General features: G+C 48.5%; 1 protein-coding gene across 4 annotated transcripts in view; it reads right to left on the bottom strand.

The window, feature by feature from the left end:
* Positions 1–137: 137 nt before the first annotated feature.
* RNF24 (ring finger protein 24) overlaps positions 138–21,335 on the bottom strand; it is a 75,682-nt gene continuing 54,484 nt past the window's right edge. For all 4 annotated transcript variants that reach the window (XM_075930981.1, XM_006139209.4, XM_006139207.4 and 1 more), the window contains exons 4-6: positions 19,626–19,667; positions 11,092–11,171; positions 138–6,394 (exon numbers count right to left, since the gene is read on the bottom strand). In XM_075930981.1, coding sequence (XP_075787096.1) covers positions 6,256–6,394; positions 11,092–11,171; positions 19,626–19,667 — 261 coding nt within the window. In that variant the 3' untranslated portion in view covers positions 138–6,255. The remainder of the gene's footprint in view (positions 6,395–11,091; positions 11,172–19,625; positions 19,668–21,335) is intronic.

Below are 21,335 nucleotides of genomic sequence, written 5' to 3'. Positions count from 1 at the left end.
CCCAGCTGTGGATCCTGTTTGTCCACAGTGAACTCAGCCAGCGTCACCCGGGGGGTGACATAGGCAGCCTGGAGCCAGGGGAACATGGTGTGTGAGTCAGTTGAGAAGGTGGCGGAAGTGACTGCCACACAGCACGATTTCCAAAATCTGCATTTATTTACATTTCAAGTCAAATCACATGCAAATTCTCTGTTCGTAACAATAGTGTGATTAGCAAAAAAGATGCATTAGAATTTTAAAATAGCAATTAAATATACAAAAATATAGCTTACAAAAAAAACCAGCGAATGTTTTAAAAAATATTCTGCTGCAGAATTCTTAGTGTACAAACATGTCTATGAACCCAGAGGCTCCAAGCTTCATAAACATCTTAGGAGTCACACGGTATTTACAGAGATGGGGAACCCCTCCCTCCCCAACCCAAAACCCTTGATGGCCTAACCGCAAGAACTAATCGCTAGCATTTGACCAGTCGGACATTGATGCTATCAAAACACACAGACTAATTGGTTATGGGAAACTTTATCCCCATTCCTGAAGGACTGGGAAGAACAGTCTACTCTGCTGTTAGAAAAAGCCTGTACAGTGTAATACTGAACGACCCCTTTCTTGCACCCTTTCCAAAGGGAGAGTTGCAAATACTGAAGCAAAAAAGAGAAACCCCTCAGTAAGAGCAGGGTTTGGGCCACAACTAACACCCTGCCCCTTCCATTCACACCCAAAGAGACTGAGCAATACGAGTGAGCCCCAGAGGCATGGCGCTGGACTCTGATCTCACCCTGGGGTAAATCCACTGGCGGTGGTGGAATTACTCCAGATTTACACGGGGTGAGAGGTCAGAGAGGCCCACCCTCCACTGGCAAAGAGCTCAATACGGGGCTCCCCAAAAGCAAGGGGGACATGAGCCTTCCCCAAGAGGAGGAAGACACATGGAGGAGGAGGACACCCAGCTAGGCCCTGCAGCTCCATCCCCTCATACGGTCAATGAAAGCCGATCATACTTCAGAATCCACCAGCACTACAAACGCTCTGGTCAGGGCAACCTGGTTTATGGCCACACACTCGCGCGCTGACGGAAAGTGGCTTCGCTTTTCCCGGAAGAGCCAGGCAAACAGGCAGCTTTCCAAGGGGACCCGAGACACAGGCGCATGGCAGAGCCAATACAGCTGCACTGGAGCCTTCTTTGCCGCAAGGTGTGGCTTTCCTAGTGCAACAATGGAGGCCTCGTGTCACAAAAGGAGTTGGCCCCAAGGCCTGGCCATTCACAGAGATCCTGTCCTCTCTGCTTGTGGGAATGAAATTTTGCACCCATCGTGCACTTGGAAGAGAAGGAGCAAACTAGTAGGGAATACCCAGGAGCAAGAGAGGTGGGGCGTTCTCTTGTCCGCATTAAGATACAAAAATACAATCAGGAACTGATCACATCTAACCTGCTAAAATTAGTGGCCTTCTGTTACCTTGTGGGAGTTAAGGGTAAATACTAGAGGAAGGGATGCTGGTTAGGAGGTGCATATACGAAGGGACTGTTCAATCAAAGGAGATACAATTGCATCTGCCATAAGAACTTCTACTTTCATCCGAAGGCTGAATGGGCCTTGGGTTGGTCTTGAGAGGCGCCAGTCCTGCACAATCCCACTGAAGCGAACTGGAGCTGTGGGTGGGCTTGTCAGACAAATATTTTTGACTAATGGGACCGGGAGAGGGAATCTTACCAGACAGGAATGTGGTTCCTGTGTATTTTAGCCGAATTCCACCCACCAGCCCGGGTCGCTGTCTCCCCAGGAAGTGCTGAGTTTGTAGGGATCTAGGGCAACTTTTGGGGGCACCCATCCAAACCACCAGGCAAATGTGAAACAAACGGTAAGTCAGCTCGATAGCCGCAGTGCCATTCGGCAGCATCCAGAGCTGGGAACTGGAGAGAGGACCACACGTTGGTATGCCCGGGGGGGTGGGTATGACACAGCACCGCACACTTATAGCAGGTACCTCTGACATTTAGGACACGGAATGGCTCTCTCGAGGTAGTCAATTGCTCTGGAGATACCAGACGGATATACCAGGTGGTGTTGTGCCGCTTGCACAGGAGCACTGGCAAACCACCTTCGTAACCGTCAGCAAGGTGAACCTGAGTGCGAGCTAGATGGCACGAACAGGAGGAAGACAAGTCTCACGGACTGACAGCACACCAGGCAAGTGCAGGGAATTCCTCTGGCCATCTGAGAGGACATTTCACATGGCACCAATTCAGAGCAGCTTCTGCGAGAGGGTTTTAATTCCCCTCCCTCCGGTTTTATATTTGCTCTGCTGACGTTATTCTCTATATCTGTAGGCTTACCCGCCCCGATGGGATTTGGGGCCCCATCAGAGGATGGCTTCAAGTTTGCTTGTAACTTGATATGCTGCTGAGAACCAGAGACAAGTTTAGTTTCAGGAAATTCTCCAAAACTAATTTTAGCTCGAAACTCTGGAGACCGAAGATCTGTACCGAGGACAGACAGGGCTCCTGCAAACAGCATCTCGAAGTCGCCTGTGTCCCTGCTTTGAAGAGACACCCCTAGAAAGGAGAACCGCCCATTGCTCAGCCTTGCTACTCTGATTCCCACTAAGAGTACCCAATGAGATGACGTCTCTGGGCAAGGAGAGACCAGATGCTAACGGTGTGACACCGGCAACTTGCAGATCATTCAACCACGACCACGTGGCCACGACTTTCAGACACTGCCGACCTCGGCTAGATTCCTTCCTGGACATGAAGCTTTTTGCTCAACCCAATTTCCAACCAACTGAGCCATCAGAAAAAATTCTTAGTGCTGATCCAGCAAACTGTCCTTGGGCAAACTCCAGGGCTTTCTACAGAAGCTCTGAGCACTGAAAACCTGGAAGGATCAGGAACTGTGCAAGCAAGCCTCACAGAATTCATACTAAATTCTAATCCAGCCACAGGAATGGAGACACACTGACTCTAGAGTGTATGTTGCCAGAGACCCGCCTATAAGCCACTTTCATTTACTGTGATGTGGTGACCAAAGCCGCCACTTTCTCATGGGCATCCTCAAAGAGGCCTATGTTCAGGGAAGGAATTCAGATTTTCTTGGGCAGAGGCACGTAGGATGAGCTACAAGCAGGCTGGCTGCTTTTCCGGGGCGCAAGAAAATACAGGAATCGCACATGATTATCTTCAAAGAGATACAGCTCTGGAGCTTGCGGGATTCCTAACCGAAACAAAATGCAAGTTTTATCAGCACAGCCAGGAGACAGCAGGGAAGAAACTAAGCCAGCCCTGTCAATGTATGTTCATCACTCAAATCCAAACCCTTGTTCCACGCAGAGTACAATCTAAGATACCTACTGGCCTAGGGAAGAATTTCACACACACCACGTTCAGGACACAGTCTTCTGAATGACCCAGAAAACGGTTGTGGCAACATAATAAAAGTGCACAGAGAGGGTCAATGCGCGGGGGGCGCAGGGGGTCAGGAAGGGTGCGCTTAATACAAGACAGACAATACGGATCTGATCCTGCTCCGAGTGAAGCCTGTGGCAAAAGCTCCCCATAGACTTTAGCGACAGCAGGACTGGATACAATATCCTGGAGATTTTTGTTTTCAAGTCTGACCTAAATTGTTGTGTAGGCACATGAGAAATGCATATGTTAGGCTGAGAGGTAAGTCAACAAGGGTTGCTGGGGACAGTCTGTGGTCTCCAGTGACGCAAACAGCCTCGCCAGGGCCATGGGCAAGGCGGGGGGGGGGGGGGGGCAGGCCTGCTCTGCACCCCCAGGCAGCCAGCCCTCAGTGCTACCCAGAACATGGTGCATCACTTCCCTCCCCGGGGGCTCAGTGTTGCCTGGAGTGTGCCATGCAGAACCCCCCACCTTCCCAGGCAGCCCTAAAGGCCACCCATAGCGCACTGCTCCAGGAGCAATTGAAAGCGCCCAGGGTAAGTGCTCCCTTTGCCCCCCTTCCCCCCAATCAGTCAACATGCCTAGAGTAGTGCTGGTGCGGTCCAGCGCCATAGCGCTGTGAAGGGAACGAAGGGCAAAGACACCTCACGCTGCTTTACTCCTGCTGCCGACTACTACCAGCGTGGTGCGGATTGAGGAAAGGGAAAGAACAGCACTCGGGCCCTTTCTAGTCAGGTTACCCGACTGTGATGTTCGCGGCGGGCAAAGAGGCGCACGGTGGAGGTTCACAACCCACCCTTCTCTCCAAAGGCCGCTGGAAGGCTCCCCCGTAGAACTATCCAGCAATTCACAGCTCATGCAAATACCTGCATGCAGGTAACCAAGAGGCGTGAGTGAGCCAAGGGTGCAGGGCCGGGTTCACATTCCCAAACAAATACACCTGGCTCCCCCTCGCCTCCCGTCACAATATGCTCTGCACGCAAAATGCAGGCTGCAAAGTCAGCGCAGCGAGCACGAGAGTATGTGAATCTTCCCCCTCTGATGTCCCTATCTTGATGCCACAGAAGCCAAGGGGGTTTTTCCACTGAGAACAATGGCAGCAGGATGTGGCCATTAGAAAGCCATGCTTAGAAGACAAAAGGACTGGATGAGATAGAAACTGGATTGGACAGGGCAGCAAAGGCAACACTGTTCAGGAACCAGAGGATCTGCTCTGAGTCTCTCAAGGGGCTGCGTGACAGCAGACAATAAGCACACAGGCACGTGCCTAGGCGGAGAAAGAGCAGCAATAAGTGCATTTCCCTTCTCTGAGACAAGGGCCAGCTACGTACATTTAAGGAGAATTCCTCTCTGGTCCAGCTGCCTCTGTACTGTTTACTATTGGTCTAATTCAGGACATTTGGTAGCGTCTAAGTGGAGCTAGAAATCAGAGACCTAACCTGCAGATATCCGCTTTACAGCTGCGGGTTTTGGATATCTGCGGATCATTATGGCAGATGGGGAGGCAGATACCGATTTTGTATCCACGCAGGGCTCTCTCTATGGTACCGCGCTCTAGCTCTGAGCCGAGAGGAAGAAACATGCGATGGTCAAGGTTGTCACCGGGGTAAGAGACAACAACACTGCTGAACGTAGTGGACTTGGGCCCGTCTACCACAAAGTTGAAATCAGCCCTTTGAGAGTGCAATGGGGCAGACAGGAGGGCGTGTGGGAGAGCGAGGCTGTGCACAGCCAGCAAGCTTCCCCAACTACACGAGAAAGGAAGTGTAAGTTGTGTAAGTGCTGGGTCTTGGGCAAGCTTGAGCCGTTTAAAGGGGCTTTCATACTGCAGAGGAAAACAAGGACACATGGATGGCTGTTGAGTAGTTTGCAGTGCCTGTGTCCAAAGCCAGCTTGGCAGGCAACCATTCTATCGCTTTCCAAAACACCCGGGGGCTCCCTTCGGGGCAACGAAAGTTCTCCAGAGCAGCTCCAACCCCACTGCTCCTCTAGGGCCACGGAAGGGTTGATTTTCAGAGATGAAGACTGGGGAGGTGTGGGGGCTCAGTTCCCCCCAAAACAATCAGGCCATTGGCGTGACCCAATTTCTCGCCTGGACAGATGCACCGACACCTGCAAGCCTTCCCCTGGAACAACGGCACCCAAGGGGCTTATGCACCTGCAGTCTTTCGGAGGTCGCTGAGACTTGTCTAGTGCTGCCCATGCTAACAGGACATTGTCAAAATGTAAACCTCTCAGTCATGCCACAGCTTCGGGAAAAACCTTCTTAAAGGAACAACATAAAGCCCTGCCCCTGCTCGTTTCTTCGGCCACTCGCACTTCAGGCTGGGTTTGGCCTTGGGAAGGCAGTTTTTAAAGGTGGGGCGGGGCGGGGGGAGGTTGGTTTTGTCGTCTTGAGATGGGAAGATACACCCTGCCAGCATAAGAGCTGCCCTTCAAGGCACCTTGGCCTGGGTCTTGACTTTGCCTCATACGTTTTCTGATTATACTTGGAACACTGTCCTTCTTTCTTGGCACACCATCTAGTCAGCTAGCCGGAAACAGGCACCAGTGTAATATTGGCGACCGGGTCGATCTAAGTGCTCTCAAATAACCCAAACGCCTCGGCAGGCGGCCGCCCTCTGTCTTCCGGCTGCGCAGGCGGCATATTGCTTTGGTTGTTCTGACATCCAAGCATCTGGCTCCGTCCCCTAAAGTGCATTGTGGGAGCTCTTCACGAGACAAAGGGAATCCTGGCAGATGCACCAAGGCCGAAAGCGAGAGATTCAGAGATCTGAGAGTCTCTGGAGAAGTCCCCGGGTTTACGCCTGGTGATGTTTTTTGCGATGGAAGAGTTCTTTGTATGGGAGAAGCTATACAATGTTCTCAGCCCCTGGCAAGGGTCCCTGTGGAGGCCCATGGTCCTGCTTATTATGGAGCTGTGCCAGCTGTAGGACGGGCATGTTGCAGAGTGGACACACTTTTCGCACCTCCAACCACTTAATGAGGCACCTGGGAACAAAGGAAAAGGACATGTTCATTCACACAGAATTGGAACACATACTTGGTACACTTCTGTCCCCCGCCGCCCCCCGAGTGCCTCTGGTCACCTGCCAAACATTAATTCTCTCAGCCTTTTGGAGGTAGAAACCATCATCTCCCTGTTCAAGCTGTGGACACCGAGCTACATTAAATGACTTACTCATATTCAGAGAGTCAGAGACCAAGCTAGAATCGAGCCCCACATTCCTGCCCCCCAACCCTCTGCCATTTTCATCCTGTTAAGTACATTTCTCCCTCCAGCATTTTAGTTCATTTTAAAATCCCTCTTCTGATCTGCATGTACAGCCAGTATACAGCCAAGAGGCGTTTTTGCAGGAGGAAAATTCCTAGGCCATCTCTGTACTGGAACTGGTCAGAAATCACCTCAGCCAAAGACTTTTTAAAAACTCCCCACCCTCCTCCGATGCAAAATAAAAACCGGCACTTTAACGTGCCAGATTCTGCTGAATTGGGTTGGCTGTTAAGAGTGCTGGGATGGATTACGGTGGTTTCTCGCTCCTGCAACTTTTGCTTTCTTTTCAAGAGTGAGTGCCCTACAAGCAAACCCACATCCTGACAATAGCTTCCAAACCAGCCTTGCACAACTGCAGCCCATCAGGGTTCGGTGTGTGGCCTGCGAGACGTTTTGTTTACCTTTGCCCACGTGCAAGGCTGCCAGATTCCATTGCTTTCCATCAGTGTTGTTTTGTTCCTACCAATATTACTAACGTGACACGCACATAAAGCCAAGGCATGTGGAGCAGGGTACGTACCAATTAATGAGTGCCCAGGCAGGTTAAAATGTTTCCCTACAGGTTTCTGTGTGTACAAACGATTAACGGATACAAATCAGATACTACAAATGGTAACGTACAGAAACCTGTAGGGCAGGGCTACTCAACTTTGGAAGCCCCGGGGACCGCAACGATACTCACAAGCACATGCCGAAGGTCGCAACTTAAGTGTGGTTGCATATACGTGCAAATATATGCAAATAGCTTCTTTCACTCTGACGGACCAAAGATTACGGTAAGATTACACAACACACAGGCCCCATTTAAGTCAGTTCTGCTGATATTATTGCAATGCAATATTTACCCAATTTCCACTGATATGAGAGCACTTTTAATGAGCAATGACAGTCCAGGAGTTTAACTACTAAAGCACATATCTACAGAAGACGGTTATATTGACTCGCCATTGTGGAGCGTGTTCCCAAAAGAGGCCATGTTCAAAGGATCCCACCCGCGGGCTATGTGTTCAGCCCCGCGTAAACCCAAACTGCCTCGCGGGCCGCAAACAAATGGGCCACGTGTTGAGTAGCTCTGCCATAGGGGAACATTTTAACCTGCCTGGGCACTCATTAATGGGTTTAAAAGTGGCCATTCTTCTACACAGGAATTTCACAAGCCAACTTCAGAGTCAGAGTGAGGAATTGACCTTTATATGACAATTTGACAGTTTCCCCTGGCTTGAACAAAGACTTGAACTAGATGGCCCATTATAAAACCTGCTTTTCTTACACCAGCACTACAACTGACAGGTACTTCCCTTCTTTTTCTGTTATAAATTGTGAGGGTCCCCCCTTTATTTCCTTCACTCAGGCTCATCTGAGGAAGTGGGTTCTGCCCACAAAAGCTCATGATATTTTTTTTCCTCTCTCTATATATTTTGCTCAGTCTCTAAGGCAGGCCTGGGCAAAACACCTCCTGCAGGCCAAATCCGGCCTGCCAAACCACTGGATCCGGCCCGTGGTCGCAGCAGGGAGCCCCAGGCAGGCTCCACTGTTTGCCCTGCACACCGCTCAGAAAAGCAGCTGCGGAGCGGTTTCTCTTTAAAAACTGAGCTCAGAAGGGAGGGGGGAAAGCTTCAGGTGCTGCCCCCACCCTCAGCACAATCCCATTGGCCAGTTTCTGGCCAGAAACTGGCCAATGGGGAGCTGCCTGTTTGAATAAGAGGCAGCACATGAAGCACCAGGCATCCCCCTCCCCTCCAGTTATTCACACCAGCACGTGGCCGTGCAGGCAGGCCGAGAAATGTTTTAAGCTCTGCAAGCATTTATCTCTGTAGGCAGGCAGGGCAGGCTGACTGGGCTGGTGGCTGGTCAGTCTCTTGGCCAGAGCCTGCCTCTGGAACCCCAGCCCCTCCACATAACCAAGCCCTCTGCCCCTCTCTTACACCCATAATCCCTCCCAGATCTGGCACCCCAATCTCCTGCCCCAGATCACACTACCTTCCTACCCTAGGTCACATCCCAACCCCCTGCACTCCAGCCCGCTGCTCTAGGTCAGTGGTGCGCAACCCGTGGGTTGCGATCCCCTTGGGGGTCACAGTGCCTTGATCCAGGTCGGCCAGTATTTTCTTTTCCTGGCTTGGCACCCATACATGCACCAGGGGTTGGGGGGAGTGGCGGGAGTGGAGCGGTAATTACATTTTTTTTTTGGCTCAACGAAAATTTTTCTGGACCCCCTTTTATTGGGTCCGGGGGTCGCGAATGCAAAAGGGTTGCACACTCCTGCTGTAGGTCACATCCCAAAACCCTGCACTCAGTCCTCTCCTCTAGGTCACAACTGCCTCCTTCACCCAAACTCCCTCCCAGACCCCACTCTCCCTCCTGCACCCCAATCTCTTACTGCGAGCTCCCTTCTGCACCCAACCTCCATCCCAGACCCCACACCTCCTCTATTAATATCATGGAAGAGTGTGGCCCTCGACCACTTTCCAAAATCTTGTAGTACCCCCGCCCCCCATCAAAAATGATTGCCCACTCCTGCTCTAAGCTGCCACAGGACTACTCGTTTTTAAAGTTACCGATAACTCAGCTATCCCTCTGTGAGATTTTAGTGTGTGTTGCAGGGTGAGAAGTTCAGGACTAAATCAGAACGTTCCAGCCCAATCGTTCTAGTGAGCCCGCTGGCCTTTCTCCAGGGAGAGGTGGCTGCAGTGGAATTTGGAAGCCAGCCACGGCCCCTCCCTCTCCCACACTTGCAGACGATACAAGACTAATACATAACCTACAAGTTACCAGGACAGCGGCGTTCCGGTGCGAGTATTTATTTCATTGCTAGCCTTACGGCTAAGACCTGGGTTCAGATCTTCCCACCTGGTCACCCCAATCACTAAGCATCCTCCTCTCTGGTCTCCCTACACTCCACTCCCCCAATCCAGCCTGCCGAAGAGGCTACTAGCAATTCTGATTGCATCTCTCCTCCTGCTCAAGTCCCTTCACCACCTTCCCACGCCTTACGCATTTCTGTTCCAACTATTTAACTCGGCATGCCTCCATTCTCACCTCCTTCTCCTCCTACAGCCCTTCCTTGCTCCTCACCCAAGCGTATCTCGATATGGCAGAGCTCTGGCAGTGCTCAAGGGTCCTGCATTTCTGGCCGATCGTGTCCAGCCTCAGAGGCTTGCTTGACCCTCCACGCAGCCTCCCTTTTTTGGGGCAAGGGTCAGTCTACTGAGCCACATTCGTCACAGGCTAGTCCCTAATAGGAGATGAAACCCCTCTATGGTTCTAGTCTCCCTACCCACGAACAGACACTGCAGTGGTGGGGGGATGGTTGGGGAGTACCCAGGCCTGCTCACTTCTCTGGTTCCGGCCCTGTGACCCTAAGGCAGTGGCAACTGATGGGGTTTGTTCTGCTCTTGGGCCACTTCCCTCAAAGCATCCCTCCCAGCACCTTTCCTCTGGTACCTGAGCATGTCCCGCTCCTCCAGGGCACTCTGCCTGACTTGCAGTTCCCAGCTCTCACTCAGACACCTCTCACTCTCAGAACTTTGGCTCCTTCCCTGCTCCTCATGCACGTCTGACCTAGCAGAAGGGGAGTCCTTTCAAACCAGCCCCACCTGCTTCTGGATTGGCCCCAGGTGTTCTGATTAGCCTGACTCCCTTAGCTCTGGAAGGCTCCTAATTGGCTCCAGGTGTTCCAACTGGCCTTGACTGTCCAGATTGATTCTGGAACGTTCCTGCTGGTACTAGGCCAGCCCCGCCGGTTTATCCAGAGAACAGAGACCTACTCAATCTAGGGCTGCCTTGGAGCACTCTCCTATAGCCATCTGGTCTGACCCAGTCACATCGAGTTCTCTGTTTCCCCTACCCGTGCCACACTTCATGTTCCCCATATGCTTTCAAAAGCTTTATGTACCCTCTGCCAAGTGTCCTTGCTCCTTTCCAAGTTCTCCAGGAAAGCCTGCCTGTCCCACTTGACATGCCCAGCTTTGTTGTCAGCATTCCATATTGCAGTGAGCTGTGCTTTTAAAACCAAGGCCCGCCACAGGCAGGTTTAACTGCACCGTGCGGTTCACAGCCACAGCTGCCACCTAGAACCCTAGACTATCGAACCCAAGTGACTTTGGGAGAACACTAGCCTCTCCAATGAACGCAAGGCTCCTGTCCCTTTCCCACCAACTCTCAAGGCAACTGTGACTAGCTCTCCAAAGCTTTCGTCAACACCGCTCAACTTAACACAGTAAATGAGGCCTTACTGAAGAGTAGCAGCATTTGTTAATCCTTCAGAACACAGCACAGGCAGATGTATACAATAGAAGCCTTTGTAATTCAGAGGCCATCAATTACATCTCCCTGCCAGTGTTTCCAAGAGACTTGGGAGGCTTTTGTAAACATCACTCTGGTCTTTTGTACCGACGGGTAGCTCTGCACTTACTTTCTGTGGAAGGCATGTTTACATGGACAGATTCCCAATTCGTCTTTGGGCTTGAATTCCTCCAGACAAACGGCACAGATCTGAAAGGTGAGAAAGCAGACAGCGAATGCCATCAGTGGCCGGAACACACACTCAGTAGGTAAGGCTAAACCAATGGAAACATTCCCCCAAGCAACCTCTCCAGGAAACTACTCTCTTGACTAGCGTTCAGGCGTTTAAAAGAACAGGTTCATCTTGTGTCATCAGGGATGCAGATTTGTCAAATGGCCTCACTGAGACTCTGCCTTGTACAAAATACACCTCAGTGAAAATGGGTTACGCGATTCACTTGTGATCCTAACAAAAATACTGTAGGGGAAAATGCAGGCCTGGTCTATGCTACACAATTAGATCGACATTAACTGCCTTGCATTGACCTACATTTGGAAGGGTCTTCACTTCAATTTGGCCCCGCCGATGTTATGTGCCTCTCTGTGCCGATTTAGTAACTCTACTTCCCTAAATGGTGTAGAGTCAACCTACGTCAAGGCAGCGTCAACACAGACACTGCATTGCTTATGTTGATTGGTCAGGGCTTTCAGCAGGTATCCCACAACGTCCCACACTAACAATACAATCGATACACGTGCACCGGCACAAGGAGACAAGATCACAGGCAATTTAATAGCTGACATGGCTCTATGCCGACATAAGTTAGGCTGACAATTTTGTAGTGCAGACACAGGCACAGTGAACCTGCTGCCTTGACGTTTGGACACAGCTCTGGTATTGCTGCCTTCTTGCAGGGCTAAGTTTCCCTTCAATGTTTTTCCCATAGCATAGGTAATCCCAGAGAGAGTACAAGAGAATAGCAAGTGTTCTGTGCAGTGTAGAACCCATTCCATGAGATTCAGCTGGGTAACCATGCCTGGACCAATCTGAGTTTGGAACAGCGACGTGTTTCAGAGCTAGGTGACGAGCTTCGTTAATCCAACATGTTAATCCAAATCAAAGAGTTTCACAGCCTCTGCATTTAGTACAAGAGACAGGGCTCTAATCACCCCAACACAGCTCACTACGTTTTAAGGCTGAGGATGGTCAGACAGATGGGCAGTCTATGTAGACAACCCAATAGCCCTTTTCCCCATCCTTGTGACACGACCTTGGTTTAAAAGTCCTCTGTGTAAAATGTTCACTCCCGCATGGTTGTCACTAGCTCTTCATTGAGCTTTTGAAGGTGACTGCCAATAGCCGCCACATCTCTCTGGCAACAGGCTCCTCGATCCAGGATATTTCAAGAGAGCTAATCAATCAGCCCAGCAGAATATGCTCTTGCAGAACGGCGCCACAGACCTATGGGAACGGTGCCAGAGAAGCAGTAGCACTCAGGCGTTTGTTAGTGCTCCATTTGACTTTCAAAAGTGACTAGCTAAAGGTTATGCCCCGAAGAAACAGACTTCTGTCCTACTCTACCATTGCACCGCCTGGAATGCCTGTCCGATACCTGACCTAGCCAGGGCTTGTGCTATACACGATACCCAAAGAAACCTTCCAAATTACCTCAATTCTAGTCTGTAAGGACCCCTGTTATACCAGCTCTTCAGCAACTCGTAATTCAAGAGTGGGCGTGTCTCATGGCATGGATATCTCTTTGAGAACTGAATTTCCATCTGTGCTTTAGAAACTACTTTTCTTTTGGGGTGGGGTCCTTAATATAGTAAAACACGATTTAGTCATGTAGCATGGACAGGGCTGACCTGAGCATTGGGCTGTAAGGAGGTAAATATAATTCAATCTGAATGACAGTAGAACCTCAGAGTTACGAACCCCTTGGGAACAGGGGTTGTTCCAAACTGAACAAAACGTTATGGCGGTTTTTTCAAAAGTCTGTAACTGAACACTGACTTAATACACCTTTGAAACTTTATTATGCAGAAGAAAAAAATGCTGCTTTCCCTTTATTAGTAGTAGTTTACATTTAAACTCAGTATGTTACTAGAGTCATCTTTTTTGGGGGCGGGGGGAGGCATGTCTGATTATTTACTTCCAAGTGAGGTGTGTGGCTGACTGCTTAGTTCATAACTCTCAGGTTCTACTGCACAGTGCAAGTCCGAGGACTGCTGTGCTGTACTTGGGTTTCTCAACATGATAATGCAGATGGGTCTGAAGTTGGACTTCTCCATGCCACATTTCTATTAGATCACCAGAAGGGAAAAGATTAGGGCTTTCACAACCCTGCTGCTCTGTAACTACCTTCTTTTTAGTTCCACATTGACCCATTTCCACTAAGGGAAAACCCAGTCTGATTTCCTTTGTTATCGGTTATTCCGTGTTCCTCTCTCTCAGCAGTGCTCTACAAGGAGACTGCACGCCAATGGCAAATACCCATGCTTTGCCAACGAGAGGGTTATTCTTTTCTACAGCAGACTGAGCTAGTTAGAAACCAGATTCAAACCCACGTCAGCCCAGACCAGGTTTAAAACAGGCAGGCCAGGGTTTAGCCCAAGTTTAGAAATAACACTGTAGGCTAGATCTTTACCATATGAAAAATTAGGAATGAGGTCATGGCTAGGAGAAAGAAAATTTTCTCCTAGCCTATACCCTAAGTTTGATATGGATGCAGTCTGACCCCATTCATCCAAAATGGCCAACCAGTCATATCTAGATCAGCTAACATGGCAGGTGGCCCAGGGCAGGTGTGGGCCTTCTGAGTTATTTGCTTTCATGAGGCTAATGCAGAAATGTCTTGTAAAAGAGAAAAACTTAGAGTACAAACTCAAAAGGCCCATGGTCTAGAAGCATAACGCTTGGAGCCAGTAACTCCTAAATTCTAATCCTGACTCTGTCAACTTGGTCACCTTGGGCAACTCACTTAACCTCTCTGCCCAAGTTTCCCCACCTGCAGAACAGGGATAATTCTCCTCTCCATCACAGAGCGCTAGAAAGGGTGGTGAAAGCCTGCACAGGGTTTTGCCTATGTAAAAAGCTACAGAAGCAGTATCTACAATGATCACCTCCTGCCTTTCCCAGCCCTGATGCTTATGCAGAAAACACAAGCAAACAGAATGTTACATCTCTTGAAATACAAGTCAAACTGGAGTTGACTGAAGCTGGTGAAAGTTGGCTGAAGATCCTTATCTGAAGCGCTTGTAGGAGGAACACATTCTGATTTTTTTAGTCGGAATCACAGGTTCCGTCTAACCAATTTTTCATGCTCCCAATTCCTTTGGCCTCTGATTCTTCACTGAAGTGATATTTTCCTGGGGCTGCACTGTTGGTATTTGCGATGCAGGGCTCTGTAATGGGTTGTGCTGCATTTTAATACTGTTCTCATATAACCGAAAGCTATGGCCCCGCTCCCAAAAGGCTTAGCAAAGGGACAGTCTGTCCCAGGGCAGCACACTGAAAGGGCAAGGGCTGCAGAAACACAAGGAGCTCTTGACTGCCCTTGCCGTTTCAAAGGCAGCAGGATCAATTGATTATATCCAGTCATCGGTCTCAAGTTCTCCATGCAGATCAGATGCGTCCTGCAGCGGCTCAGACAAACTCTCACAGACTTCCGTGGAGGTTTGCCCAAGTCAAGCCCTCAGGATAGGGCCCCAGATTTCTATCCAGACTGTTTTTCCCCCCCTCCAGTACTGCGAGCACACACTGTGCTTGCGAAGCAGCACTACAGAAAATTCTAATCTTGACTCTGCCAGGAATCAAAGGGCTCTACAGAATCATTTCCCTCGTGCATGCCTGCTACCTATCACGAGCAGCGACTCCACTCTCCAGAAGCTTTTCAGGACGTTTCTTTTCAGATTTTTCTGAAATACAGGGAAAGAAACACTTGAGCTCTGTGCCTCTTCCTTCCTAAGCCATGGTGCTGAAGCCCCGTAATTATTTCTGCTGCTCTTCTCTGAACTTTATTCAGCTCCTCTATAGCTTCCTGGTAAAGAGATTCCTGGCAGTGAACCATGCATCAGGGCCGTAAGTCCTACAGACTAGAGGCACCGTGTGTAAATTGAGTATTATTATTCCAGGCATGGTCTCAAGTGCATCTCAGATCCTCCTGCAACTAAGCAGTCCCACCGCGCACCGTGAACAATTCACAGTGGCAGGGCACATGGAGTGAAGGGTGCATGCTGGTTAAGGCCCCCAAAACACTAGGTATTCCTGTACTTTTGGAAATGGTGTGGCATGATCCATGCAAAGTCAAATTGTATGGAGGATGCCACTTAGAAGAGCTGGCTGCTCTACCTCCCCCACTGGCATGACCATAGAAAAAGAGCAAGGAAAAAGGCCTGCCTTTAAGTGGGGTAAAAACCTGCCTAAAAGTGCCTGCTGCATAAAGTAGACTCATGCTTACTACTGCACGTCTAAACAGCAAGAGAGATGAGAAAATGGTGTTTCTGGGAAGGGGTGGGGGAATATTTTTTAGACCGTCCAGCAAATCTCGAAGACAATCCTGGGGGATATTCCTTCCGCACGCCAGTTTGCCCAGGCATAGGAGTTTGTTTCATACATAAACCACTTCTTCATTTAAAATAGCTGCTGGCAAGTCCTGCTTCAGTTCATCTGCGTAACTGGTTGTTCCTTTGGCCTGCCCAAGGCAGTGGTGTCAGATTCATGCTGGTGAGCGCACCCTGCCAGCTTCTACAATTCAGAATTCTCTTCTCCCTGATGTCCTGCAATTTACATTCAGAGGCTCCACAAGAGCATCACTGTAATTAAGGACGAGTCGGCTTTTCCTCTTAGGAGACATCCAAAGAGGACGGAGAGAGGCTGTTCTCAGTGGTGACAGATGGCAGAACAAGGAGCAATGGTCTCAAGTTACAGTGGGGGAGGTCCAGGTTGGATATTAGGAAAAACTATTTCCCTAGGAGAGTGGTGAAGCACTGGGATGGGTTCCCTAGGGAGGTGGTGGAATCTCCATCTCTAGAGGTTTTTAAGTCTTGGCTTGACAAAGCCCTGGCTGGGTTGATTTAGTTGCGATTGGTCCTGCATTGGGCAGGGGGCTAGACTTGATGACCTCCTGAGGTCTCTTCCAGCCCATGGATTCTATGAGACTTTCCAGATTCAGAGAGTAAAAAATTTTTTCTTAAAATTTCTTAAAAACTGGGGTTTTTTTCCTCAGACAAATCAACTCATCTGCCAAATGATAGTTTAACTCAGATTTGCGCCCCCCCAAATTTTCTGCATCTGTGCAGCAGGCCAGGTTTTTTATTTAAACCTTTCAAACAGAACTAAAATAGACATCTGAACCAAGTTTCATGTATTTCTCCACCAAACTCTGGTGTAAACCAAAAGAAAAAAAAACTCTGCGGGGCATTAATCCTTAGGGCAGCTGGGAGCCCTCGAGGGTAAGTTTTACATGGGAAGAATTGTTTACAAGGCATAAAGCTGGCAGCAGCGATTTTGTTGGTTTGTTAATATTGTCAGCTTGCATGAGGCTCAACATCCACAGCAGGGCAGTGGAGGTGAAGATGTCACTTGCCCTTGCAGGAGCATCCCAAAGGGCAGTGCATCCTGCTTCGTACTTTTGACTTGACACACCGATATTTCCTGGTGGTTTAAGTTTCATTTCTTAAGAAACGTCAACCAGGATATAGACCCCAGAAGTCAACACACGTGTTTACTTAGGCTATAATCCCAGACAAAGAAATCACTAGTTATTTCCCGGTGTCAGGTTTAAGCTAGAGTCCAATCTATGGCTAGAAGCACATAGATTTTAAAGCCAGAAGGGACCACTGTGATCATCTACTCTTTACACCTCTTTTCAAGTCTCAATTTGCCTAGCTTACGCTTCCAGACATCAACACTTGTTATGCCACTGCCTGCTAGACTGAGAAGCCCTGCTACCAAGTTTTTGTTCCCTGCATTTGTGCTCACAGATTGTCATCTTGTAGCCTCGTAGCCTTCTCTTTGCTGAATGAAATAGGTTCAGCTCCTTCAGTTTTTCCACCACAAAGCAAGATTTCCAATCCTTTAATCACTCTCGTGGCTTTTCTGGGAGCCTTCTCTAATCTAACAACCAACTTGTTCGATTGTGCACACCAAAACTGGACACAGCATTCCAGTAGCAATCACACCAGAGCCCAATACAATTTGAACCCATTCCAACATACACCTCCACATCTGATGAAGAGGACAGGGTGGTGAGGGTCGGGAGATGTCGTATTAATCTGTATTAATCTGCAAAGGCGACAAGGAGTCCTGTGGCACCTTGTAGACTAACAGATTTATTGGAGCATAAGCTGTCGTGGGCAAAGACCCACTTCGGCAGATGCATGTCAGTGGGTCTTTGCCCACGAAAGCTTATGCTCCAATACATCTGTTAGTCTATAAAGTGCCACAGGACTCCTTGTCGCCTTTGCAGATCCAGACTAACACGGCGACCCCTCTGATACTCTGCAACCAATGCGTGGGCAGCTGGGTGTTTTTAACATGGAATGAAATCCCATGGAGTAATTACTCTGCCCAACCAGAAACGTACCCATCTGACCCACTGCCAAGACTGAGTCAGAAAGCACCTATCTACTGTTACATTTGAGGGACCCCCTCTGACTCTCTTTTATCTAGTTTTCTATCATCTCACATACATTACTTCTTTTCCCAAATGCTTCTCCCCATCCCCCTCACTGTCGCAAACTAAACCTCAATGTAGGAACATTCCTGATCCAGCTGCCACATGCAGGAAGCCAATAATGTGGTACAGAAGTATTTCAGAGTCGGCCATCCACTCGCTTTATTGACAGACCTCTAAAAAGTTCCAGGAAACATGACAATAGCATCTGTTTCCATTTAGGCTAGTTCAGAGACTGGGGGGCGTGTCACTGTGTGCATTTTGTGCTCCCAGGGGCTCACGAGTGCAGCAGTCCTTCTGCCAGACCCCTCAGCACGCTGCTGCGGGACATGGGCTCTGCTGGCCAGTCCATTGTAGTCACCCAATTCTCCAACCTCTCTGCTTTGGTCTGGACTCTTTTGCTGCCTCTATTGCTACTGATTCATGGCAACAGAAGCAGAGAGCTTGTTGCATGCTGGGGGGGGGGGTCTGTACTTTCAGACAGCGGCTGCGTAGGGATGCGAAAGGTTAACCGGTGAGGCTTACTGGTTCCAGTTAACTGATAGTGGCTGGAGTAACTCCCCACCCGCCATAGGCAGGTGACTGCTTCAGCCCCACAGGGCTCGCCATGGACAGCGGCTGTTCCAGCTGGCCTGTGGCCAGCAGCGGGGCATTCCAACCCAACCGCAGTGAGGGGGGAGCACCCCTCTTTAATCGATTAGCCCATTAAAAATTACATTTAACCCATTAATCAATTAAATGGGATTTTCCTTCCCTACAGAGTCCCACACCTTTTGGCTAGCGTTGAGTGCAACACCACCACTGCATTAGGGAGATGGACTTTGGCCATCCAGAAGCTGAATGGAAACTCGGGTGTTTAATTTTTAAGTGGGCACAAGAGGTGAAAGTATGCTCATTAGTCTGTTCTGATCACCGTCCTGTAACACTGCAACCACATCACAATCCAAACCGGGTTACTAAGTAACCAAGATGTGGCAACAGCTCCTTACAACTGTAAACAGCCTTTCTGTTCCTAGACAACCTGGCATTCACTCCTTTTCCGCTTATAAGTCTACAGTTTGACACCGATTGCAATCAGAGATGTTGGGATGTATGGTTCTCCTCGTGCTAGGGCCGTCACTCACTTAGGAATGTTTTCCCCCTGCCACTCCTTTCTCTGTTCCCACTCATTTATTTCTATCCTCCTCTGTGCTGGCTTCTCTCTCACCTCTTGCCCTGCGTTGTTCTTTCCAAAAACCAGCCAACACGCCATTCATCATAGACGCCAACCTCCCATCATGCCGTAACTTCATGGCATCAAGTTGTGTGAAGAAAGCTTTTAGGACAAGTTGAACTTGGATGCAAACTCTATCCCTCCCTCCTCCAATTAAAATACTAGCATAAAACCCCATTTTGTTAGTGCCAGGGGTTTAAGTTCAGACACCGAATTTTGCAAAGATGCTTAAATAATCATTTTGGGGAACGTGACTGGTGTTCTGAATTTAAGTACCAACCAGATGTAAAACATGGTTGTTTTCTGCATTGGTCCCAGGAGATTAGCGAGACAAGATGAGTGAGGTAATCTTACTCTGTGTTAACTTCCACTGGTGAAAGAGACAAGCTTTCAAGTTTCCACAGTGGTATTAAAGATATTACCTCACCCACTCTGTCTCTCTGATGTGATATAAATGCAAATATGAGCACCTATTGCAAAACTGATCAAAAATGATCAATTGTTCTTTTTGCTCCTAACCTATTTACACCTTAATTGTAACATAGAAGACTTTTAATTTTGATCCCCCTTATCTCTAGATTTTTGATTGTTCTTTATTTCCTTTGCCCATCTCCCTCAACCACACGTCCGCACTAGTGACTAGAAGCAGGAGTGCAAGAAATGGACACAATCATTCTAGAAAAGGAATGTGACCAACAGCTGACTCCTGAACGGGAGCAAGAGGCCTTGTTCTGTAGGAGGAGTAATGGCTCATTGCCATGCAACATTGCTTACCTCATGCAGATTAAGCTCTTTTACTTTTTCCTTTAGAATGACCTGCAAGACAAAGACACACAGCATTAGGACTGGGCCTTCTACCGTTTCCGCCTGTTTAGTTCATTACATTAATTGGGGTCTTCAGAGATTTCCTTTTAAATAAGTGATGCTGATGTAAATAGTTTCCCCTTCTATTTAATCTTTACTGAAATCATTCACAGGTGACAACGTTTCTGTGCAGTATTTCCTCCACTTTCATGATATGGATTGAATGCCCCTACAACCAGTCCAAGCCTGATACCAACACAGCAAATTTTTAGCCCTGCAATGGGAGCCCAGGGCACTTACTCAGGCCATCTGTGGCCCTGCCGTGGGTCTTTTATTCCACAACAGATGGATTTAAGTTTCTCCTGTGCTTTCCCCAAGAATCTGGAGCTTTGAAGGAGGAAATTTTATACAGATTTACAGACAGTTCATCAACATAAATATGTTTGAACACTGAAATGCATGTGTAGGCAAATTACAGCTAAAGTTTTAGAAGTTTAAAAAAAAAAAAAAAAAAGCAAATACCAGAAACTCAACAGCCTAAATAAACCAGACACGAATAGTAAACTAGTAAAAACAGTTCTCAAAAGACTTGCCAAGAACACATTTGAGAGGAAAGGCAGCTATTGAGCAGTTTACAACTGCTAATCCAAAAGAGGGAATGAGACACAGAGAGACTCCGTCTGAAATCAAATATGCCCCATTCTCATATTGTTTGACAAACTTCATTATTCAGCTATTTCCTCCTCTTTCCAATTTATCCTTTTCCCCTTGTTTTTGTTCACAATTCTGTGCCCAATTTGGCAAATGAGCAGCGAGTAGGATTGAAATCAAAGAAAGGATTGTAAATGTGTAATGTTATTAACGTCAGAATGCTTGCTCAGGCTACAGAATGGAAAGATAAATAACTAAAACACTAAAGAAAGCTGAGCCACGAGGTGGGTGAGGGAATATCTTTGGTTGGACCAACTTCAGCTGGTGGAAGAGAAACTTTTGCGCTTTACAGAACTCTTCTTTGGGTTTAGAAAAGATAACCAGAGTGACAGGACTAAATACAGGTTGAGAAAGATTGTTATATAATAAAGGGTCAACGTATATTGAAAAAAAACGTAAAATGAAACGGGCAATTAACACCTATGCATACATAAGCTTTAAGAGCAAAACTAAATTACAAGCTTTTGCGATGAGATATAAAACTAGTGTCTCCGAGGCTATGTCTACACTGGAAAGATCTGACAACATTCGTAAGTCGCCAAAAAGAAAGTCGGCAAATCACGTTTACGCTGCCACCCTTTGTCGACATATCGTGGGTGCATTGTTAGTTCCCTGTTGACAAAAGAGCCAAGCAATGCTGGTATGCATCCCACAATGCCTGGCGCCACCTTCAGTCCTGAGCATTGTGGGAACATGCAATGCCGCACTAGGTATTTTGGGAATGTGAAAAATGTCTCGTCAGCCACCGCTGTGCTTCCCATGGCAGCAACGTGACGTTGCATGGGGCTGTCTCAGAGCAGCTGTGCCTGGTCGAGCGTCGCTTGTGGGCCAGGGAAACCAGAATTGAGTGGTGGGAATTGCACTGCCATGCAGATGTGAGGTGAAAAGCCCCAGATGCAAGAGCAACTTCCCATACCGCTGCAACAGGCAGCAACTTATAACCTGGCACTGGCATCCCCCCATGGCTGT

Source organism: Pelodiscus sinensis, chromosome 5 (genome assembly GCF_049634645.1).
Source record: "Pelodiscus sinensis isolate JC-2024 chromosome 5, ASM4963464v1, whole genome shotgun sequence".
Classification (NCBI taxonomy): Eukaryota; Metazoa; Chordata; order Testudines; family Trionychidae; genus Pelodiscus; species Pelodiscus sinensis.
Note: the sequence above shows the minus strand (reverse complement) of the source record. Positions and strands in the feature narration are given on the sequence as shown.